Raw genomic sequence first — 24,763 nt, 5'->3', positions numbered from 1 at the left:
CTGACTGGGCTGTTGGCAGTTTCACTTCTTCTACCTTCAGCTTGTACCAGCACGTCTGGGGGAAGCAGAATCAATGGACAGGGGTGAGGATAACTTTTCCACTCCATGTATATAGGGTCTAATGTGAGCCGCACCCATATAAAAGTAGTTGCATAATGATAGCTTTTATCTCCTCGCCTTGCCCTTGAGTACTCTCTCCCTTTCCCTAATAGAGAGTAGTGTGGCTGTGAGACAGATGCATGTCATGGTAAAAGGTTAAAAACATATGTATTTTTGTGTATGTAAGCTGGAGGGGTCTCCCAGAGGATGTTCTTCACAACTTTCCTGCCTATCCAAGCTCTGTGTCCAACAGAAACCACTCTGCTTGATTTTGGGTTTTTTGGAGGTTTTTTGTTTTGGGTTTTTTTGGGTTTTTTTAAAATGTCTCAAGGAGTTCCTCTGTTGCCACTGCATTCTCTCAAGCCCTTATCTGTGCCCTTCCCAGTGAAATCATGTGACTATCGACATGCATTGTGAAGTAAGTCATGTTTCGCAATGAAGAGATGTAGTTTGTATAACATCCCCTGTACTACGTTACCAGCTGTTGCAGGGAGCTTACTGCATTTGACTTGTTTCATCAGACAAGTCAAGGGTTAAATCTGTTATGTCCCCACAGCTCCTTCAGAATTTGCTATAGCAGAACGTATTTTGTATGGGCAAATTTTCAGCTTTTTAAGCCACCACCAATTTAATTTTTTTAAAAAAAGATACAGATATTGGCATTTGTTTTATCTTGATGAAGAGAGGATCTCTTTCCATGTTGAAAAAATCTACCCATGAAATAGTTTGCCAGACTCATCTGTTCAGTTTTGGTCATTAATACCTATTTGTGTGCCACAAACCCTGTGTAGTAAATCCTCTGTTATGGTATTTGGTGGGACATCAGACATCTGTTTTGAGGCTGTTACTGAAGGACCTTGTATGTGCATTAACTAGTAATTTCTAAGTTCTCTTAACACTTGCTAGCTTCTTGGAGCTATTGCTAACCCAGAGCTTGGCTCCTGTTTCCTTTCTGTTCATTTTGCTCTGGTTAAATGAAACGTTACAATGAGGAAGCTTGGAAGTAAACAAGGGAAAACCACCCTTCAGCACTGTTGCACAGTGTAACTGCGTGTACTTAGCAAAGGGAAGAAGCGTCCACATTTGTTTTATCTGATTTCAAATAGGAGGACTGGAAGTGCTTGCAGGAGGTGTGTTAGACTTGGTTTCGAAACTTTTTGTCATGGAGGCTCCAAAATCTCATAAACCATTCATTGTAAAACTTCTGGCAATATTAAAAACTGCTTCCTTTGGCACCTTACTTTTCTCTTGCTTCAATTGAAACAATTCTTTGTAATTTCCTCTTTGCAGTGGCTTTTTATAGATTTGAGAGGCAGCTGTTGCACCTTCTCACCTTTTCTGGCAGACCTGCTTTTCTTGGAAAGCTCTTTTCTTTCTTGGTGGTCATTATGAGTGTTTGTTGTTCACCAAGGGAGCGGCCATGGTTCACCTTGGGGCATGGCATACTTGTTCTACCTAAACAAATGGTGGAGGCCTGTATGTCATGGCCCTGCCTTTGTGAAGCTCTGGAGAAAATGAGTGAGGAGGAAATGACAGGCAAGGAAAGACACATGGTCGAACACAGCCTAGAGCTGTCCTGTGTGCCTGCTGAATGAGTGTAGGGGCAGAGGAGGTCAGTACAGTAAGACCTGGATGCAGGAACTTTCTTTACTAGCTAGCTCTAGGTGTTTGTACCATGAGTCAGGAGCGTTTCTCCTTTCCCCTGCTCTCGCAAGCATGTGCAAAATAGTGAGCGTGTTACACACTCACTGGCTCGCTACCAACGGGAAGCAGGGAAGCTGACCACAGCAGGGGTTGAGGAGCCCTGGCTGAGGTAGTAAGGGTGTGAATAGCAGAGGAATGAATGCTACTCACTCACTCAGATTCAAACCTGAAACACAATAACAGGTTGGTAAGAAGCTGGTTTCAAGGTGTGCAAGAAAATAATCTGTTTTCCAGTGGGATCCACCTGCTATTTCTCAAGTTACTTTCACATAGAAGCGCAGAATTTAACTTGGGATGCTTTTGTGTTGCTGGCTCTAAGCCTCTTAGGCCAGTGCATGCTTTTAGGTTGGAGGTGTGGTTTCCTAATACTGTGTATCGTCACTTCAATTTTTGTGATTATGCCAGCATCTGTTGTTGAGAAATCATGGCTCAGGCTATGCAAACTTGTTTGGATTTTTGTTTGCTTGACTAGTTTATTTTTCTCCAAGTGGTCTACTTCCTTTACCCTGCCTTGCACCATCAGCAAATACATTCATAAGACTTTCTAATGTTCATTGTGGCAGGCAATCTCAAGACTTTTTTTTCCCACCTATGTATAAAAAACAAAAAAGCTAAGTTACTTGTGTGTCATTGGGTTTTGCATCTGAAAAATTTGTGTATCCTTGCTGTAAGCTGCCTGTAAGGGAAACAGGACTTCCTCTTCTGAAGAGAGGCAGGAATGTATCAGTCTTGATTCCTCAGTACCTGCTTGAGCATGTCGTGCTGGACATAATGTGTGAAGTGGGTGTGTAATAGATGCTTTTGGAGGAGAGATGAGCTACCCATTGCTGTAACATACTTAGGAGTGTGGTTCCTGTGTTGCAATGGAAAGAGCTCTAGCTAATAGGATTACGGATGATTGCAACAATGGTGAGCTAAAATCTTAGTATTAGGACCATGCAGTCACTTATGTGCTCTCAGTTAAGTTTGAAATGTCACATAATCTTATGGGTAGGTAAAGCAAGCTCTCAGAAGCAATGCTACTGCATGATGAGAGCTGCCTCAAGAAAATAACGGTTAAATGTCAGAAAATAATAAGTAGTGATACTTTAGTGCTAGGGGAGAGAGAGAAAACAAAGGAAACACAAAAGGTGCCTCTAAATGCTTCCTGCTGAGCAGTGAATTAGTTCTGGCAAGCGAGTGTAGTTTTGTGGTTAGAGACATTGTTGTGGCAGGTGCCTTTGGGTGGTGCTTTTAGTTAGTATTCAAAGATATTTCTTAACATACAGAGCAGAGCTGAAGCTAGAGAAAGCCATCTTTGGTAGTGTTAGGTTTGCTTTTTATTTGTTTTGCAGTGGTTTCTTTGGAGGCAGTGGTTGGGAGAGCAAAGTTTTAAAGGCAGCAGGTTTTCCATCTTGCTACTAACTGAAATAAATTGTGCCTGGGAATTGTCCTCTACAATTGCCATTTGTCTAAGATTCATGAAGGAATAGATTAACTGCAGACTGGTTGACTACTGGACTCTGTATGTGTCAAGTTATACTTCATATATATACCTGGACAAATTTTACCTACTTTCTCCTACAGACCTGTAAGGTCCAGAACATCTGCTTCTATTTGGCAGAGAGCATACTCTCCCATTTCTGTGGGAAGAAGGGACAGAGATACTTATTTACTGATAGATTTGTGGATCTTCCACAGCCTCTGCTGTTAAGTCTGAGCTTAGCAAGGTCTTTAAACATTGCGTGCACGTGGTCCTGTTCAAATGAAAACCCTTAGCTTGCTGTCTCTGCTCTCTGCACAATGAAATGCAGATTAAAGCTTGTAGCATTGGTACTGATTACAAATGTGATTGCAGGATAGATTGTACTTAAAGAACGAAGAGCTGGTACCTGAAGAGCTGCTTTCTGCTCGGGTCTGTTTTAGTTCCAGGTTAGCTATGTGCGTTAGAGCTGATTCCTTCTCGGCAGAACCCCAAGAGCAGAGACTTAGTACGTGCAAAGGTGCTCCTCCCACAGTATGCTGGGGTTCAGCAATAAAACCAGTTGTGTCATCCATTTTTAACAAGTTCTTTCATCCTGGTTTGGTTATTCCAAGCTGTCCTGTAGTGGGAAGGCTGGGAGTGGCCCACAGGAGGGCTGATGCTAGCATGTCACGAAAAGAGCTCTTGCTGTGTTGGTGAGGAGGCAAAGGAGGGCTCCTTTTCCTGGCTTCCAGAATGTGAAATACACATTTAATATACGTGAAGACAAATAATGTAGTAGTTCATATGAAGCATCTTCGCTGTTCATCCTTGCCCTGTTTATCCTTACATTCTCCCACCTCAACTTTTACTAGATTATTGTATTTCCTTACTAATTTGTCCATAGTAGGATAATTTACAGAGTGTGTGTGTGAGGATACGTTTACTTGTTTACTTATCAGACTAGTTTACTTGTTGAAACTGTTCAGTGCTGAGTTTCAAGTGTTGAATTTAGAATTTGGTTGCTGTCTGCTGCAGATGGATGTATTTTTTCCCAAATATGTATAGGTGGCACTGTTGGTCTATGTATAATATTAGTATGCAGAAGGTGGCTTTCTAGCAGTTTCTCAGTCATTTTAAATTTGGGGTATTTGAAAGTGCTGGCGCTGTGCAGCATGGATTTTTTGTGGATCCTGATATCTGTTGTTACAGCTGCTGCAGCAGGCTTCCCCCAGTTACTCCCAGGCAGGATGCTAGAGGCGCTGCCTGCTTCCAAACCCTCCGTGCCTCAGTGTCAATGCATTTAGGATGGGAGCTTGGGGAAGAGCAGCACCTTACTCTAATCGGTGTGAGGGTTCATTTGTGAAAAGTAATTGAACAGGAGGCAATTAAATTAAAAAATTAAATTTAAAAAAAAGTTGATATAGCAAGATAGTGTGTGGAATTCAATAAAACCATTGGTTTTGCCTTGTTTATATAGGAAAGCAAAAAGCTAGATGTGCCTTATGGAGAAGGCTCCCAGGAGTGATGGAGCATCTCCAGGAAGGAAAAACATGGGGGAAGGAATGGAGGAGCAGGGAGAAGGTGGAGCAGGAGCAAACTGGAGGTAAAGGGATAAAAAAAATAGCCACAGACACTGTGTGAGGAAGAAGACTATGTATTCATCATAACCAGAAAAGAGCCACAACCTGTGGAAGTATTCTTTAACAGAAAAGTGGTTCTTTAATATTTGGTCAAACTCAGAATTGATGCTGCTGTCTTTGGGACAGGATGTGGACTAACTGCTTATTTTTCTTTCCTGTCTTTCTTTCCCCTCAGTGTTCAGGACAAAGATGGAGTGCTGGATCCTGTAGCCATCCCTCGCTTCATTCCAGAAATCACAGTTGGAGGCAATGAATATGATAAAATCTATTATGAGTATCGATCGGTAAGTGATACTGGAAGGGGAGCAGTTGTATGGTAGCCAGGCAACGGTCCCTGTCAAGGTGTGAGCACGTTCATAACTGTCCTGTGCACAGCCTGGGTGTCAAGCTCATGCACAGGGATAAACATTTCTAAGAGTAAGTTCTGCATTTTGTCCAGATCCCCACCTTTTTTGAAGCCTAGCTGCCCCACAAGAGGAATAATGAAGCAAATGGTTTGTTTTGTAAGCCGATATTCTTCTTTGATCTTTAGATGTAGACCAAAGGATAAGTGGTGTTCATTTGTTTTTGTTTCTCCTGCCCCAGTTAGTCTCTGACCTCTGAAATCTAAAATAATCCTTTGAGTCAAACAAGAAAACTGGAAACCCATGGCGACTTCTATGAAGATGACTGCTTATAAAATGCTGAGGGAGGGGGTGGTTTTTCTGGAGTAGGCTGAGGAGGTACGAATGCTACATTGCTTCTTAAAACTGTCATTGATTTAAATAGTGTGTTTCTGTACATGGGCACGCATCCAAAGCCTGTTGTGGCCCAGCGCTCTCTTACACCTCATGCAGGCTCCCACACAATGTTTTAATTAGCTGCTTGCCTTTCTGGTTCTGGAGACAACGGCTTCCAATTGACTTAGCACTTTGCCCTATCACTTATTGTTATTTAGCCAGCATGGGGTCCTCTTGCACCCTGCAGTGTTTTCCAAAGGCCCAGGTATTGTAAAATTCTCATTAGAGAAATTGTGGAACTGATGACAATTAATACTGATTAGACAAACTGAAGTTACAGGTGATGGTATATTTTCAAGTTGGATTGAAATTATCTCTGCCGCTGCAGGGTTTTTTTTAAGCAATCACTGAAGACAAAGGAAGATGTATATAAATTGTTGTAAACCATGATTTACATAGTCAAAACACTATCATTTTTCTGTTCCTGTTAGCATACAATCTCTTACTGAGATTGAAATGTAAGATGCAGGTTTGTGGACTTGTTTGGAAACTCTGGACTACCAATGTTTTCTTCTGGAATAATCAGTTTAGAAGTCCCTGTGAATATTCAACATAATTCATTCCTCCTCAGCTAGCTATGCAATGGAAAGGCTCCTGGGTTCACGCTGTTCTGCCTCATTTGAGAGGTAGCTTTTCCAGCTTGTAAAAGGGGCTAAAGCCTAAAGGTTAAAGCAGCAGAAAGCATCTCAGTACTCCTTGAGGTTGTCTAATGGATTTGAAAACTTCCCGGTCCATCTGAGAAATTGCTATCAGAATTTTATGCTTCTTGGTATCACTTATTGAGTCCAAAACTTCAAGCTCAGACTAAGGATCTTTTAAGTCCTTCATTCCAAGAGACGTCTGTGCATGTGCAGCACGTATTTCAGAAGGATCTGCTGCATGACTTGTTGCCAACATGCAACATCCATCTGTACTGACTGTGCCTTTCTTCCTGAAGATGATGGGGGTTTTTTTGGCTGAAATGTCACTTTGCAGCGGAGCTTGGAATTATTGAGGCTGCCTGACACACAGCTAGATGTGACCTCGGTGCTGTGTGTTGAGAACCAGGGGTAATACTTCTGAAAGCCTTTTTCCTCCAACTGTAAAACAGCACATCTTTCTTTGTGCTGGCAAGAAACTGAGAATGCCCTGGCTCATCAAATTGTTGGCTTCCAGGAAAAATCATGACTTGCCTTGCAGATGTAGCAAAGGGATGCTTAGGAGTAGGAATATGAATACCTGGGAAGGAAAGTTGGGCTCTTGGATTGCTCTGCTCGATGCCAGTTAGTTGACAGCAGAAGCTGAGCACTGTCAGTGCGAAAAAATATTGCCAAAATATAATCTCCCTTCTGCAGGCATGCTTTTAGGCCCTGATTCAGGAAAGTACTGTGGAAAGTGATAATGTCTTTTGGAATAAGGAGGAGTTGTACATTTCATGAAACATTTTGTTAAATTCAGGAGATGCTAGCTACTCTTCTCTCTTCTTCAGAAGTGCTTAGGCCCTTGTAAGCCTTTAGGGATGGTGCACAATACAAAGGATGCTGAGTTTTCCTACTTCTCACAAGCTACTGGAGGGGGAAGCACGATGCCAGCCCTGCCTGCATTTTATGTTCTAAGAATTCAATTATTTGTGTTGGAACTTTGAAGATCTGTGTTTTACCTCCAACTTTGTTTAGCAAATGAAGGTGTGAACTTCTTTGTAAGGCAAGGCTTATATTCAGACGTAGTACAGCATGAGACCAACGAGTGCAGGCAGAAGAATCGGATGAACTTCTAGACATGGCTACGAGGTTGCTGGGCCTAACAAGAGGGAACGTAAACCCTTGCCTTGCCCATGTTTTTGCAAGGGACGGTTACAGATGTGCTACTGCTTTTGTATTTGAAGACAGATAAAGATTTTTAGGCTCACATGACTTGTAAGTAAAGACTTAATTATGGTGCAATTACAGAACTTTAACTTTTCCTTGTGGGAAATAGTGCTTTTTAAAGTTAGTGTAATGATGTTTACCACATAAATACAATGATTTGCGTAGGGGATTTTTTTTTCCTCGGCAATTCTATAACTAGTCATAAATCCTTGATCATACCAATAGGCAGCTAACTGCTGTGCTTTTGAGTTGCATGCACACAATTCATACTGCTTAATCACGGTGGTTTTCAGGGATTCGCAAATTCCAGGCAGAATCCATTTATTGTTCAAAATATTCATTAGTCAGAAGCAACTGAGAAGGAGGAGGAAACACTCTTCAGAGTCCAAGATTTTAGTATGTGTGCCTTTCTGCAAAATAATGAGGTAGCCACATACAGTTCTGAATACTAGAAACTTGCTTTTTTATGCATATCCTCTAAATTTCTTCTGTAAGCGTTCTTTTCACATGTGAGGAGGTGGCTTTCTGCCTCCTTCTCTTACCATAAAGTTATCTGGCAGGGTTCAGCTGTTCTGTTCAGGCATTCATAAACTTCTAAAGATGCTTTTCTGGCAAGGGAAAAGTAACCTTTTAGTCAGGTTCTGTAGATCAGAGATAAGCATGTTCATTCTTAAGTGAAGCAACATTATTTTAGGAGCTGTCAGACTCGTAAAGACTTGGCTACTCGGGGTTTTGTGGTTTTTTGGTTTGGTTTTTTTTTTTTTCCCTTAAATGCTGTATCTCTGTTTTCTTCCAACTGTGCACAGTCCCCATGGGTAGTGCTCTAAACCCCATGTGTACCCTGTGAAGCTGGAGCACTTAGGCAGATGTGTTTGCAGAGAAGATGAAAACAAATGGTTCTGTTTAATGGAATCAGTGTACTTAAATAATGTACTTATGTACTTCACACTCCCGAATGCTGTTGGCAAGTCCTGCTCAATCTCCTAGGGGTGGTGAAAAAATGATTCTTTTACGTGCATGCTCTTTTCTGTATACATAAAAGTGCAGCTGTCTAAGATCCATATTCAAGCCATCACCTACGTCTTTACATCTGAAAACAAAGCTGGAGAACTCTAAAATAGTCTTTGCCACCTCTCCCTTCACTGCAAATCATAGGGAAATTATCAGTATTTAATTTATGTAAACTTCGTGTTTAAAAAGACAAAAAAAAAAAAAGTGGGCTGCTTGTCACAAGGTGTACCAGAGCCTAGAGTCCAGTATTTGCTTGTGTTCACTCAAGGTAAAAGCAAAATGGTTAAAACCTAGTCTCTTTTCTCATGTCATCAACCCTACAGAAAGCATTTGTGCTAGCCCACTCACCCCAACCCTGGTTCACATAACCCAGCTCCTCTGTTTGTCCAATGGCTTGCCCCAACCTCTTTAAACACAAGTCTAACAAACCCTGAAGGAGGAAGGGCTATTTTCAGTAATATGCTTAAAAACTGTGGCTTGCATCTCATGCTCTAGGATTTGTTTGGGGTTCCTCCCCGCCTTTTGTCCAGGGTGTAGGATTGCACAGTGGGAGGGGTATCCTATCCTCTCTATAGTTTGCTGGGATCCTTTAAGTATATGTGCTGGTGTGTATATTAAAGAAAATAACCAAATGCTTGGGCACACAGATTCTTCTTCAGACAAACAGGCTTAGGCACCTAGAAGCTTCTTTTGTAGTAAGGCAAACCCCACATCAGAATGTTGTCTCTTCTGTCAGTCTAACTAATACAGTTAGGAAAAAGCAAGTCAGGGGCATGTACCTTACCCTCGAAGCAGACACTTGTGGTGAATTAGTTGAAGAATTTATTCCACACTCTCGAGCTACCTTCAGAGATGCTTCCTATCCCAATATGAATTTTAGCTCCAGTGAGCTCATGTGCCTGTGTGTAAGGCTTTTTTAGATTAGTTTTAGTTGTCATCTTTCAGTCTGAAGTGTCTTCCTGCTCTTGCATCGAAATGGTGAGCCACATACTTCCCTTCCTTTCTTTACACTCTTATTGCTTTTCCCCACTATGCACTGGCTATTTGCTGATCCTGACACACTTCAGCCTCCATCCCTTGGCTCCTTTCCTTGATGGTTCTTACTGGCCTCCTTTGAACCATCTAATTGTGCAGTGTCACTTTATGCAGAGAGATGAACTTTGCATGTGTGCCATATTTGTCACATGAAGAGAGCAGAGGCTTATTTGGCAGTGGTATTGATTCTGCTTTGCCCATCCTTGTCAGTGCGGCTCCATATTAAGTAGAGACAAAATGGGTGGCTCAGATTTTTCTGCCTAACATTTAACTCAACAAGAAAGCAAATAAATATGGCACTGAAAGGTAAGAGAAGGCTCTCATTTTATTTTTCCCCTACCCTTTTCCTGTGGTGGAAGACTTCCTTGCCTCACAGTCAGCATACCCTTATTCAGAAAGCAAGCTTGAGCTAGTCAAAGACCTAGGTACTGCTACAAGGTGCAGTCCGGCTCCCATAATTATGTCTCTGGCAGGTCTCTTCAACTTGCTAACCTAGCAAGGATTTCTTTTTCTATTATTCCTGGACTAGTCTTATGCTAGATTGCCAAACTGAACGGGTTTCTGGGGTTAAGTGAATACCAGAGCTGTGGAAGGGAAGTAGCAGCAGTGTGTGGCTGGGGTGGGATGGCTGCCTTTCCATAGCAGCTGCACCAGCTCAACTGCATTGCCAAGCTGCATCTTCATAGCCTGCTCCTCATCCTTTTCCTTTCTGCCTCAGGACCTGGGATTGTGTGGCTGGCAGTCCCCTGCAGTCCTGTGTATCAGCAGTGGAGCAGGAGGAACAGGTTGGAGGGAAGAAGTCCATGCTTCTCCCTGAGGCTCTTTATTTTCCGCTTTTTCATAAGGATGCAACATCAGGGGTGGGAAATCCTCAAGTGTGGGCTGCCTGCTTTGGTAGTTGCAGGGAAACAGCTGTAATACAGCAAGCTTTTGAGTGATGGGAAGGTGAGCCTGCAACATTAGTCAACTCCCAGCCTCACAACACAAAAATAAGAGTAAGAACACCTGTTTATCATGTGAAGGTCACAACTAGCCCATAAGAGAGAACAATAAGGGAAGGCTTTCTCCAGGTTTGACATGGCCGAGGTTGCATGTGAATTGCAGCCCTGACCCTTCTTGGCAGCTGTGGTTGCAAGGGGCTGAGGATGGCTGCTGGCAAACGGGAGGGTTAGGAAGTCAGTTAGAAAGTTAGCTTTCCCATCTCCTCTGAGAGCGTAGTGCACTTCTGGCTTACCCACAGATCTCTCATTTAAATACCCTAAACTACGAAAGAAACACTTGAGCTTTCAGGAAGCCAGGGTCTAGATCAACAACAGGAAGTGTTTCTGTCAAAATAACACGTTGAGGTTTAATGTGGTGATACTGCATGGTGGGATCCTCAACACCTTGGTCTTTGGCTGCAGATTTTGGGTTACAAGAAAAGCTACAGGCTTCTAAAAAAAAAAAACTTTTGACCAATTCTTCTTGAATGCACAGAGGACATCACCCATGCATTCATATAAAGTACAACTGCTGCAATAAGCCTTATCTAAGCCATGAATTGTCTTCCGTGCCTTTGCAGAAGTAGGGAGGTTAGGATATCTTTGTTCTTCATGTTTGTGTTTGTTACCATAGCGGCTGTCTTTGATAAAATCTTCTGTTTTCTCTCTTGCTATTTTTTCTTGGCTTGATGAAGTTTTCAATTTATTTTTTTTTAGGATCAAGGCCTCCCTTCCTAATTCTTATTTTAATGGAGGTGTTTGGCAGCTGTAATGCCCAGCTCTGTCTGCTCTTGAATCCAGGAAGGAATGAAAAGAGACATGCAACAAGTTAGGAAAGGCTTAATTTGTTTTCTGTTTTATCTCTGCAAAAATATTTTTAGCCCTTTCTAAAGTAACAAAATGTTGCCTGGCTAAATATTGGTAAGACCAGAAGAACCTGAAGAATAACTAAAACCTAGGAATGATGAAGTTCTTCCTGAAGGGTACCTGGAAAGGGGTGGGAATAGGCATGTGTTCTCTTCATCCCTTCCCACCTTCCCACTCCTCCTCCACTCTCTCCATTCCTGTATGTATGGAGAGAGTGTGAGCACAGCCCCTCTTCTGCTTTAGGATTGTGTAGCTTCTCCACCCTTCTTCCCTTGAAAAATAACATTGGCAGTTGGCCAGACTGTCTATCCCAGATAGTGAGGCGGGGAAGGAACCTGAGAGACCTTGGGACTACCTCAAATCTTGGTCTTGGTAGTTGCATCTGCTTTGTTTTAGATGACAGACCATGCTGTCCCAGGCACTGGGTATCTATGTAAATCAAAAAGACAGTAAAATCCCACTGTCATTAAAATAATCCATTTCAAACTTGACAGTCTGCCCCTGAGCCCTATGAAAGAAAACACTTTTTTGTGTGAGCACATCCTCCTTCTCCTAAACTCCTTTTAATCCCATACCCTTGTAGGAATGTGATCCCCAGGGTAGACCTCTATTAAATAAATAAATAAATAAAAACCCCGAGGAAAATAGCTCAGAAGAAGGATCCTTTGTTAGAGGTGAAGCAAAGTTGAGAAAATTTGCAGGTGAATTGCTGCCACTCTGCTCTTCAGTATTTCCTAGGAAACTTTAATTAAAAAACAATCTAACCCTCAGAGGACAGTTTCACTGTGGTATCTTATATTGAAAATCATGCTCTAGATCAGGAAAAGGTTTTGGCAAATCTGTAAGAAGGATACTTGGATTGATTTCTCACTCTCCCTGCTTTGCTCTAGCTTCTCAGGGGTAACGGCTCTGTGGGTTTTAAACTGTTAAAAAGCATCATTTTGAGGTGTTTAACTGTGCTGGTACAGTTTTGGTTGGGATGGCATTAATGTGAACATCTTCCTTGTTTCCTCATAACATTTTTATCCTGAGAAGTGCTTTTGGGCTTTTTAATGTAGAACTGGCATTGCTAAGACCTGCTGCTACCTTGAGTAGTGTAACATAAGGAAGGCTCTTGTAAGAGGCTTTTTGCATTTTACCTGCCCAGTTAGAAAAGCAAGCCTACAGTTTGTGTAACACTTTATCTGGCTTGGATATAGTTACTTGGGTTTCTCCTGTGGTAGGTTTGCACTCTGTAGTGTGTTACTGGCATTTCTAACTCATTTGCTGAGGAAACCCAAAGTGGATATTGTTCTGCCACTATGGAGAATGGTCACTAGGGCAAATGGGCACAGTGGAAAAAAACCTGCGACAAAATATTTAGCCATACCCTGTTGCTTGCTTATTCTTGGCTGTCCTGCAAAAGCAAGGCTAGATATATACATTAGATTAGTGTCTGTAGTCGTTCAAGTTGCAAGTCACATTAATTTTTACAAAATCAAATTCCTGCTTGAACTCAGTTATGTTGTTTGAAATAAAAAAATACTTCAGCTTTAAAGAAATATGCTGTGTCCTCTTAATGGACACATCTCTTTCTGAAATATTTCTGCTGTGTTGTATTTTTTTAATTAATGAATGAAGGGTAGGACAGCATTCATTTAAAATTTCTTGAAGTTGTTCATTGTTTTAACCTCAATTCAGTAAAGCTTTTGAGTACTCTTGTTACTTGGGCTATAATGAATGTTAACAGCATTAAGAATTTTGTTTGAGTAAGGAATGGCAGGAGTCGAGCTGTAAACAAACATCTATGCCAATCCTTTGGAAACCCAACCATATACAATTTGAATGTGTGTTTGGGGGTTATTACAGCCCCCTCCCCTTTTATCTGTTGCTCTGGAACATGGGAACCAAACCCTTCCAGAATACAACCAATATATGAAGCTACATGTTCCTAGATTCTCTCAGATTTTAGCTGCCTGCCAATAACAAACACTGACAAGAAATCCTGACTTCCAGAAGTTTATACTGCAAAAAGTAGTCTTCGCTAACAGCAGTGATGGAAGGTACTATTATTATGCTTGTTATAAACAGGCACTAAATGAAGAGGTTTGGATATTGATGAATGAGCCCATGCTTTAAGAGTAATGGCTCTGTTTTTAAGTGCTCTTTGATCAGTGCTGCTCAAAACATGCTATTTATAGATCTATTTTAACTGTGAAGCCCAGCCTTCAGTAGAAACCAGCGCGGGAATAGAAGGAAAAAATGGTAATTCGTTTTGCTCCTGAAATGTTGGAAAACAAGATGAGTCTAAATTGATGGATGTAGACCTTTTCAGATTGTTAAAACTCTCCAAAGCTCTACCTGTGCACAACTGGTTTGAAATTATTTTGAGGAGCTATGAAATGCAGCTGCAGTGTATAGCAAACAGCTGGCTGAAGCTGTTGGTTGCTATTCTGCAGCCTATACCACTTTATAGGGCTTTTCATCATGTTTACAGTTTTGACAGACACTTCTGTGGCAGAGTTCTTAATTTAACTGATGAGATGATCTTGTTTTCATCTTTTTACTGATGCTTTTTTAAAGTTGAGCAGTTTCATTCTTTTGAGCTGGCTCTACCTTTGGGTACAACTCACTTCATTGGTTTCATGCTCTGTGCAGCAGGTTTTATTGCACACTTTGAGATAATCCTTGCTGCCAACTTTAAGTTCTACACAGTGTAATGCAGCAGACCAAGATTTGATTCTCTGTCTCATCATTTTTCCGTGGAGTGGAAAAATCTGTTACTTGGCGATGACCTTGCAGGAACTCTCACTTACCTCCTGTCGCAGGGATACGTGTGAGCTGTTGGGCTTGTCTAGTGGGATATCTGTTCCCATTTTCTTGTTCAGTGCTGCTTCAGTTGTAACCTCTTGAGGGCAGAAACTTAATTCTTGTGTTGCAAAGCCTGTGTCTAGATGGCTGCAGTGATAACACAGCTTTTCTTACTTTTTGTGGGCAAGATGGTTCCGCTTTGGTGTGATGGTCAACTGGTTTCTCTGCCTCTTGGTGCTGGACAAACCTGTTGGTGGCTGCATAGGTCTATTTGGGCTGATGTCAGTGAAGAACCTGAGGTTTGAAGGGATTTACTTGACTCTGTATGCTATTCCTTTTACTTGTCTGTGGAAATGTGAAATGTGTTGTTAATAATTGATCATGCATAATAGGAATCACTATTATTTTTAACATGGCCATTAAGTCACACCTTTTCTGTGGTCTTACTCAGGTGTGATTTGAAGGTAACAAGCATGAAGTGGTTCTGCAAATGTGCCAGCCGCTTGCAAATGATGTGGCCTTGCTGATTTTCATTAGAGTTCTGACTGGGAAACTTACTTGTCATGCACAAGTCTTGTGGGAAATGCAAGTCACTTCCAAGTACTTGCCTGGTTTCCCATTGAGACCCTCTAAATTTTGTATCAGCAGTATCCTTCAGCAAGGAGTCCTTCAAACCATTGGCTTTGTTTGATGGCACCTGTGTCTTGTGCTGGAAGAGGTGGTCAATATTCAGTCCCTCTCTGTGTTCTCCCAGCTACTGGCAAGTTATGCAGAGCATTGTCCTATCTCCCTTTCATCAGCTCTTTTCTATGCTGGACAGTTTACCGCTTCTGGCTGCAATACCAGCAGCCTCAGGGCTGGCTGCTTGTTCCCATCCCTGCCCTTGTGCTGGCTAAGCAGCTGTGGGCAGAACAGGCTGGGAACTTCAGCTGGGCATAGTTTGAAGCACCAACTTAACCATTTGTTGTCACACAAAAAAAAATAACCTTCTACCATCTGCCCTGCATCCCCAGGTCTTCCCTGGGGGTCCCACCACTCTTCTTTGCAGTGGTCTGGTATCTGTTTGGCTGACTGAGCTCGCAGAGTCACTGAAAACTAACCGAGCCAGGAGGACTAAATAGCTTCTCACTGGGCAAGGGGGTTGACTGAGCTTGTGGAATGATCCAGCAAAGCTTGGACTCTTCAGCAGAGAGATGAGACGGTGGGTACTGTAGGACGTCTTCTTGTTGGCATCATGCTGTTCAGTCCATTCAGCCATGCTGTACAACATTGCTGCAACACTTTTCATTTGGCTGTTTTAATCCAGGGTCCTCGTGACATTGAGCAAACGCTTGTTTTGGCAGGAGGCGGGCCTGTGAGGAGCTGGAGGGGAGGCAGAAGACGGCTGGCAAGAACAGAAATGATTCCTGTTCCAGTATTTTTCCAAATGCTTAATAAGTGCTAAAAGATCACCACCTTCCTCCCCTCTGGGACAGACCTAGCTTGTTCCTAGTTGCGCAGCTTTTTTGCTATGGACATGGCAGTAAAATGTGAGCTTTGAAGAGCCTGTTCTTGGGAATTCATCTATGTTACTTGTACCTGGTGCAGATATTGCGCAAAACATAAATTCACATCATTCTGTATGCTATGTAATATAGGATTTGTTTACTGTGCCTTCCTCTTCCCATTTTTGGGCCTATCTTGAAAGCTTGGCTTGACATATCCCAAAACTCGGCTGCTCTTGCCAAGGCCTGCTGTGAACGATGGAGTATGGATGAATGCTTATTATAAAATCTGCTTTGATGTATTGCATGTCTTTAACCAAAGGCACATGGGGATTTTGTTTTGGACAATGAATTTGAATTCTGTTCGGGTTGATATTGTATCTTTTAAAGAGGGCAGATTTATCCAGAAATGAAACTGTAAACTCCCATATTTTCCCAGAGAACTCCTGTTGCTTTAATAATCTAGTTATCTGGGAATCTCTTGAAGTATCAAAGGGCCAATTATGTGCTGCCTGGAGAGGACCAGGGAGAGCTGTTTTTGTGATAGAATTAATAGATACAGGCTGGTCACAGCAGGTCTGATGTCCACCCTAGCTCACCACTGTAAATTTATGGGGCAGAGATAGTAATCATTTATTTTCATCTCGCATCTTCTCTTTGCTCAGCAGGAATAACTCTTAACAGGACTTCATGGTTTCTTCTGCTGTGTAGACAAGACATTAAAGGCAACTTTAAATGAAAAACCTTAGAAAAAACCAATCAAGAATGGCTTGTAATGGCTTGTGACAAGGCAGGGTAGGGAATGTCTCATGGAGGTAGAAGTCTTCTGTTAGCTTGATGTTTTAGGGAAAGACGCGTCTTATTTTCTGACATTCAAATAAAAAAAAAGCCCAGCACCCCCTTATCTCAAAACAACAAGCTTCATCCTGGATTAAATAACTGGTTTTGTGGCCTGAGTATAGATTTAATCAAGACTGGCTCTTGATTCTCTCTGCAGGGGCAGCTCTCTCAAACAGGGTACTCTTATAGGTTTGTTTGGGGTTTTTAGGGCATTTTGTTTGTTTGTTTTACTAAGGAAAAATCATCAGGACAAGCCAAGAAGTCCTGCGTGAAATCAGTGTTTTTGTGGAGATGAGCAAATGATCTGTGCTTAATTATTTGTAAAGGCTGCCAGTGGATAGCTTATTTTTAAAAGAACATTTTTATTATAACATCTTTGCTTCTCTTCCACTTTCACTGTGACTTTCTCACAAAATTAATCTGCTTTTTCATGGTGGTTTGCTTCTTGAGTCCAGTATTGCAGCTTGAAGATTAACACTGTGTTCTATCTGTTTTTCATTCCTGGAAGAGAGGTTCTGGAGGTAGACCCTGCTTTTGGAGGTAGGACCTAACCATCTCTGGCACTTCAGGTCGTGGTCAGTACTTTCTAACGAGGACTGCTTTAACACCTGAGACTCAGAGGTTGAAATGTGTCTAAATCTGTTTCCTCTGTAGGATCACTCAGTTTAGAGTAATTGCCAATGTAGCTACTTTATGCACTGATCCTGTCGCTGGCAGGTTATCTTCCCATGGTTTAGTTATCTGGTGGGTACAGAGCCTGGCTTATGTTTGTTCAGGCTGAAACTGCACTAAAAACTTGTGTTGCTTTTGCAATGCAAGTTGGTAGGAGATGATTTTGATGACAGCATTGTTGGCACGCTTGTGGCGAGTCTTCTGTCACATGAGCGTGCTTTTGCTGACCTGATGCAGCCTGCCTGGCCTGGAGGAGCGCTTTCCTCGCCTGCAGAGAGAGCATATACGCTGTGTAAGGGGAGTTTGCTATTTTAACTGCACTGGCAGGCTTTCTCTTGTAGTCCTGTGTCTGTAATCCCTTAAAATGGCTGCTGCTTAAACAGCCTCTTTTCCCAAATCTTTAAAGCTAAAGGTAGAACGACTTGGCTGCTGAATTTTTGTGTCTGTAATGCTGCCTCAGTGCTTTTGCAATGTGGCTGCACATGGCAACAGGCTGAGGGGGCCAGGCTTGCCTTTCCATCTCGATGTGTGATCCACACAGCTGTGTGTGTCCTCTTCCTCCTGAGCCCTTGTGGAAGGCTTTGGCTGTGGATGTCCATTTGGCTGGCTAGATGGACTACCAGGAAGGGGATTGTGTGCTTCAGTGTCTCATGTCCTTTCACAGACTTGGAGGTAACAGATCCTTGTCCTTGTCCCTAGGTCCAGACACAGATCCTTGAACTCCCAAATGCCAAAACTCTGTTTAGGCTACTGCTGTTCACTTCTGTTTACTCTCATCTTTGTGATAATTCGCTTTCCCTCCCTGGTGAGGGTGCACACCCTCCAGCTTTCCTAGCACAGCTGATGTCCTCCTCCCTCCCAGCATTCCAGTCTATCAGCCTTTCTCTCTGCAATGTGTTTCTTGATTCGCTAGGCTTGAACTGCTCGTTGTGTGATGCTCTTTTGCCCTGTACAACCAGCCCAAGCTTGTGACATCCTGTCAGAAGGACAGGCTTCCTGCTGCAGTCCCCAGCCTCCGCTGTCTTGTGTACAGCGTTGTATAACAAACCGTATGGAGCAGTGACTTCGTGTGACAGCACCATGCTTCCCCAAGCCCTGGTTTGGGACCCACGGGTACAGAAAGGTCAGGCTACCCTGCATGTCTGAGCTGCCTAGGCAGAGGCTACTCCCAGCAGCATTAAGGCTCTGTGCAGAAGAGTTGCAGCCTGAAAGGCCAGTGAGGTTCAGAGGTGGCATGTGAAGGCTGTTGCTTAGGTCCCAGGGTACTGGTGAAATTTGGGTACGGGGTTCAAGAAACTTCAGTTTTTCCAGCAAGTAGTTGTTTCTGGCTTTGCTTATGAAGACAAGCAGATATTGCTTTTGCTTTAATAAAGTTAAGTTCAACTCTTGAACGCTAAATATGCAATTTCATTTGAATGGTTTAATTTAATGTTGTAATTAACTCAGTATTTCATGCATGAAATATTTCATGTATTTAATAATGTGTGCCTATTTTGGCATGAGATTCTACTGACTGATACAATTCCTTTTCTACATGCTATGATTAGAGGGGTCATCTCTTACTAAAACTGGGCACCTGGGTGTGTAGGGGGAGAAGAATTGGATGGATCCAGGTGGAATATGCTGTTGTGCTGTTGACTCATTGACCTAGTTTTTATATATATTATGGCACAGTGGTTTTTGTGGGCCCCCATCTAGCTCTGCAGCTCAAATTTTTCAGAGGGACTGATTTTTCTACGAGTGCTAATCGTTATGTTGTAAAAAATATTTTGGGTTGCATTTCTGCAGATACTATGAGGCACTTGGTAAAGAACCTTAAAAATTTCTATGAAGAGTGGAAAGAGAAATGTTTCTGACTGAACTTTCTGCTTTCTCCAGCTTCCTGGTCGCAATTTTAGGCAAGGCTACAATGCTGATGTTGGTGACAAGTGGATCTGGCTGAAATGAGATCTGCTTCCCTTTGGAGCCCTAACCACGATGGACCACAGAACTTGAATGAAGAAGCTGTTCGGTGTGCCTGCTCCACATCAATTATGTAGCACAAACAAAATGTTGGTTAAATCATCTTCCAGCTCTACAGCATAAGAGAATAGACTCCTAGAAGGGAAATCACTTTATTCTGGTTTGTTCTTCCCTGATGAATTCAGGGGCTTTGTCTTTGGATGTTTGATAGTCAATGTGTGACAGCAAAGTGATCTGCTATTACAGGGGCAGACTTAAGATCAATGCTGAACTTTCTCTTCATCAAGATTGTGGCATATTATTACACAGGATTATTGTTCTGCTGAATCAAGAGAAATTAAACCGGTATCCTCCTGGCTCTCACAAAGTTAATTTCTTGCTCTGTCATGCATGGTGTTTTATTGGTTTCATTAGAAGAGTGCGCATGCTAAAAAGGTGCACTTGCATCATGTTCTGAAAGCCTCTTACTGGACATCAGCATCAAAACAGGCAATCATAAAAAAGTTCCCTGAGAGGAGGAAGTAAGTGTTGGTCTGAATTCAAACAGCAAAATATCTGTGCTTAAAAACATATTAAAAAAATTCAAAATAACTGCCAGCAGTTTTACTCATAGCTTCTTCCTTTGAATGGGTGCTATAGATCAAAATGTTTGTTGGATATAAAAGGCAAATGTAATCATTATTTTTGCCAGTCCCTCAAAGTCCAAGTGCAGTTCTTTTTAAAGAAATTATTCATTTGGTGTTAGTTAGTCACACAAATGAGGCACCTTGGCATTGGTTCAAGCAATGCTGTCCAGATTTAGTGTGCAGCAATTCTGCATTTCCAGCAAGGGGCTAACTACTTCAATCATGGAGTAAAAGTGCTGCCAGGGATTCCAGTATGCAGGGCAATGCCTTTGAATTAAGCAGCCAAGTCTTGCCCACCCCCCTTCCTGTATCAAAACTAGTATGAAAAGACTCCTTTAACAAGAGCCTTGGGGGCCTGGTTAGATACTGAAAGAAATGAGCAGTGGAATAGAAATGTGGGTCTTCTCTTAGCTCTTTGTTTCCATGGTTTATGGCTTTATAGAGTTTCACCTCAGGTTGCAAAAGGACTGACACTGTGCTCTAGTACCACCGTGCCACCCTGCACTAATGCAGCTGGTGGCTTCACAATGACGAGCAAGTGCTGGGGTGCAAGGCCAGCACTGTGCCTTGGGCTTGTGTGAAAATGCAGCAGAACTGGTCTAGTCAGTCCTTTGGTGTTGGTGCGTTCTTTTGAACTGTTGCAAGACCTTTGTGCATTTCCACCTTCTGGAGGCTGGTTATGGGGGCACTGGACCTATGCGTGTTGCAGCTTGGCAGTGTGCTTTCTTATCCCATGTGTCCCTGAGGAAGGTGTATCTTACTGCTCTCATGCCTGAGGACCTGCCAGCCTGAGCCACTGTTCTCTTCTGTGCAATTGAGATCCTGAGCAATTAGCGTTAGCTTTTCTTCACCTGCCCAGAGTGCCTTCTTGCAGCAGTCAGTAATGTGTGTGGAGATGAAAAGAACATCTGTTGTGGCTTTAGGCTCCCTTTGGAGTAGTCCAGATCTGCTCTTAGAGTTGTCCTCTGTCTCAGTATTGCTGTGTTCTCCAGGTGCTGTAACGCACTTTGCAATGTGCATGCAACCTGGTGTCAGGTCTCCTAGAAAGGCATTTTGGGCTGTGTGTAGTGCTGGTGAAGCTGTTGTGTTCAACTTTGCCATAGTGGGATACAGAGCATTTCTGAGAGCCTTCCCTGCCTGCTCCAGCAGCACACGGAGCTGAGTTGAGCTCAGCTCAACCGCGATGTAAACGAGTTTTTAATTCCAGTCAGGAAAAGCAGTGTTGGCTTGTGTGGCAAGCAGGGTGGTATGACAAAATACATGTTAAGCATACTTTTTTTTATCCTGGTTTTAACTCTGCTTTAAAGTAGAACTGTTTATAAACTAAATCTGTGAAGGAAATAACTTTCTCTCCCCTTGCTGTAGGAAGGAGCGTTAGCTGTGTTTTTCTCTTCCTTCCTTCGCACTCCAACACCTCAAAAAAACATCTCTTAGCAAACCAGCTGTAAAGTTTTTGGGTTTTGAAGACTATGCTGTGCCAGTTAGATGAATTTGTCTCAAATTCTTTATTAGATTGGAAAAGAGAAAATGGTTCAAGTCCTCTTCACGCTTCTGTGTAGGTGCACATGTGATATCTGCAGTCTGTCCTCTTATCCTGAGTTCCCATTGCCTGTGTTAATGCATGGGGAAGTTTGCTTCTTGACTGTCGTGTTCTGTGCTTGATTCTGCCTGCTTTATGAAAGCAGATTTCCTGGAATGATGGTGTTTCACTTATAGCCATCGGCCACATCTTATGGGCAAAACCACTGGCTTTCCCGATGGCTGTAGTTGGTCAGTCCAGTAGTCCAGCAACTAACTCCCCCATGGGTTCACTTTTCTGTTGCACAGGAGTGAAAGGAAAGAGGAGGTGGGTGGGAAAGGGTCCTGACAGCAAAACAAAGGCATCATATGCTGCAGCCTCAGATGAAGTTGCGAAGATTGCCTCTCAGCTTCAGGAACCTGTGATTTCATGCCAGCACCTGTCCCACTCTAAAAACGTGGCCTACCGTATTTCAGATTTGGTCTCTTAACCATCCCCCTCTGGCCTTTGCTGTGGTTGACTGGTGAGTGTTTGTGCTTTCCCAATGTGTCCATTAATGGCTTCTTTGTCAGCTGGGGGACAGCTGAAACCATCTGGGGTGTGACATGGTCAGCCTCTCTGCTGAAGATCCCTGCATGTGCCTGAGCCTCCTCGTGCTTTGCTCTTCAGCTGGAAGTGTTGGCTCCTCACCTGCCCCTACCCACCTTGTGCTCTTCAGTAGTGACATTTGGCCCAGGGCTACAGTTAAGAGGCCCAGTGAGTTTCTTCTTCCCCTTCCTCCTTCAAGGTGTAACTTTCATGTTTTAATAGCAGTGAGGTTGGGGTGTTAACTATGCTGCTTCATTTCTGTGAAAGGAAATTGCTGCTGCAATGAAAGTGAAGGATGCGCATTGCTGTGCCCACACCACAGGCAAAGACTGAGATGAATCCCCTCTGTGGAAGAGCTTGCTGAGCTTTAGGTGCACAACAAATTCCAGCTGACTTCAGATGCTGTTTAGAAAAGACTGGGCAAAATGCATCATTTGTGCAAAAATTAATGGAAACAACCAGAGCAGAGGGGATGTGGGACTGCATCCCTGACAGGCTGTTCTCCAGAAGTGTCGCTGCTCAGGTTTAGTGTAAGCTGAGCATTTATGGAGAACCTCCAAAAGACATCTGTATTAAAGGAGGTCTTGGAGGAAAAGGAGGTCCAAAGGTCAGTGAGAAGGGTTGACTCTTCCATATGGTCCTGTCCTGCTGATTTATATGTGATCTTGGGCAAGCTTCTCTGAGGTGTGGCCCTGGGAGTTCCCATCCGTATTGGTCAAAATGGAGCCCATCTCACCGTGTTGCTTCCCATGCCCCTGCTTAGCTCATATGTGAAATGAGTGTTTTATAAAACACTGCTTGAAAGATGGGGATAGGCATTCAAAACTGTTCTCTGCTTCTGTGACTGCCAGTTTTGCCCCCCCCCCCCCCAGTTTAAGAAGGACAGGAAACTGCTACTGCTCAAGCAAGTCCAGCAGAGAGCTACAGAGATGATCAGGGGGCTGGAGCATCTCCCTTATGATGAAAGGCTGAGAGACCTGGGTTTGTTCAGCCTGGAGAAGAGAAGACTGAGAGGGGATCTTATCAATACTTAAAAATATCTGAAGGGTGGGTGTCAAGAGGATGGGGCCAGACTCTTCAGTGGTGCCCAACAACAGGACAAGGGGCACTGGGCACAAGTGGGAACACAGCAAGTTCCACTTCAGTATGAGAAAAACCTTTCCTGTGAGGGTGCCAGAGCAGTGGAACAGGCTGCCCAGGGAGGTTGTGGAGTCTCCTTCCCTGGAGACATTCAAAACCTGCCTGGATGTGTTCCTGTGCCCCCTGCTCTGGGTGTGCCTGCTCAAGCAGGGTGGTTGGATGAGGTGATCTCCAGAGGTTGCTTCCAACCCCTGCCATTCTGTGACTCTGTTCTCAGACTCGGGGCTAAAGGAAGGCAGCGTCTAGGTTTCTCTAGCAGAAAGGTGCAGCTCTGTGGTCCTAGCTTGTCTTTCTGCCACACTAGTGAGAAGGTGCCATGTCTGTCTTGCTACAGTGATGAATAAAGCTTTAGCCACCCAGGAGACTGCTTTGCTTTCGTTTTGGTGTTATGGGTTGGAGATATCTATTGTGATAGGGAAAGAAGCTTATGCTAGAGAGCTTTTTTGATAACGGGAAACTATTTCCCCTTGTGGACACTCAGTGAGAAGCATTTAATTTGTTCTGACCCTTTTAACACTGGTAAGAGGGCAGCATTCTTTACATAACTGCTGCTCAGATAGCGTCATTGTGTGAGCATTGCAGGCGGCAGGATGGCATGAAAGTTGGAGGTTCTGCTCCGGTTCCCGGCTTTAAGTATTTATTTGCCAAATACATATTCACAGCAAGATCAAAACAAGTGTGTTGCCTGCTGGTGCTGTGTAATTCCTTTGCAGGTGCTGGAGCCCAGCCTAGCTGCTTCTATCTGATGGGACCACTCCTGACTGATTCCTGCTGGTGTTCTCCACCCTCCCAAGCAAAAACTCCAGGTACAAATGATACCTAGATCTTGCCTGCCTGAGAAAACTTCGTCTCAATTAGCTTAGTGGGTACCAAGCATCTTCAAAGACAGTTAGGCATTGAAATCTATGGCAGCCGCTGCAGTTCCCTCCGGGCAAGGCAGACACCACACCTCATTTTTCCACCTGCTCATGGATCAGCAGTTCACAGAGCATGGCCTGGAGACACAATCCTAGACAGTGGTGCTGCATGGAGAATAAAGGCTGCATCTGCTGGTTGGCATGCGGCTGCTGCAGCTACAGAAGAGTCTTCCCAGCCCTCAGCTGTGTGTCTGCACACAAGCATAAGTTGGAGATGTGTGAGGCCAAGGAAGGATTGCTGGTGGGTCTGGCTGGGCGTGAGGTTGCAGGCATGCCAAATGGGAGTGTGCTTCCAGCTGCGGGCTAAATGTTGTGACAGAGCAAGGGGTTTGGTTTCTCTGGGATTCTTACCTCTCTGCTGCAGGCATCTTCCTTTCAGCACTCATGGGCCTCCAGCTCTTCAGAGGGGCAGGGTTGTGCTGCATTATGGTGCCAGAAGAGCACAGCAATGCCACTCTGTATTTCCAGAAATGGGACATAAGCATGATTTATCAAGCCACTGATGTACAGGTTTGCTGTTTTCTGGTTCCTCTTCTTGCTTACAAGAAGGCTGGTCCAAATAGATTGCTATGCGTGGAAGCTTATTCTTACATACAAAGTTCACATCAGAGATTTTGTTCTGTAAAGGGAGTTGATATATGCAAAAAAATGCACTAAGTAGTACTAAGATAAAGTAGGTATGACCTGTCCAGCCCTGGCATGGCCCATGTCAGCCCGCAGGCTGTGCCCATTTGCTGATGCCTGCCATCATCTCTGGGTGTTTTGGGAGGCAAGGTTGGTTTTTGTCATCCCATAAGAGGTGAGGGTGTTCAGAAGTTG

General features: G+C 43.3%; 1 protein-coding gene across 1 annotated transcript in view; it reads left to right on the top strand.

Annotated features, from left to right (window-relative positions):
• NDUFA10 (NADH:ubiquinone oxidoreductase subunit A10) overlaps positions 1 to 19,526 on the top strand; it is a 48,581-nt gene extending 29,055 nt beyond the window's left edge. The window contains exons 9-10 of the mRNA XM_064452207.1: positions 5,063 to 5,171; positions 19,071 to 19,526. Of these exons, the coding sequence (XP_064308277.1) occupies positions 5,063 to 5,171; positions 19,071 to 19,139 (178 nt within the window). The 3' untranslated portion in view covers positions 19,140 to 19,526. The remainder of the gene's footprint in view (positions 1 to 5,062; positions 5,172 to 19,070) is intronic.
• The last annotated feature ends 5,237 nt before the right edge of the window (positions 19,527 to 24,763 follow it).

This window comes from Phalacrocorax carbo, chromosome 5, assembly GCF_963921805.1.
Source record: "Phalacrocorax carbo chromosome 5, bPhaCar2.1, whole genome shotgun sequence".
Classification (NCBI taxonomy): Eukaryota; Metazoa; Chordata; class Aves; order Suliformes; family Phalacrocoracidae; genus Phalacrocorax; species Phalacrocorax carbo.
The sequence above is the reverse complement of the archived record's forward strand: the minus strand, read 5'-3'. Positions and strand labels throughout refer to the sequence as shown.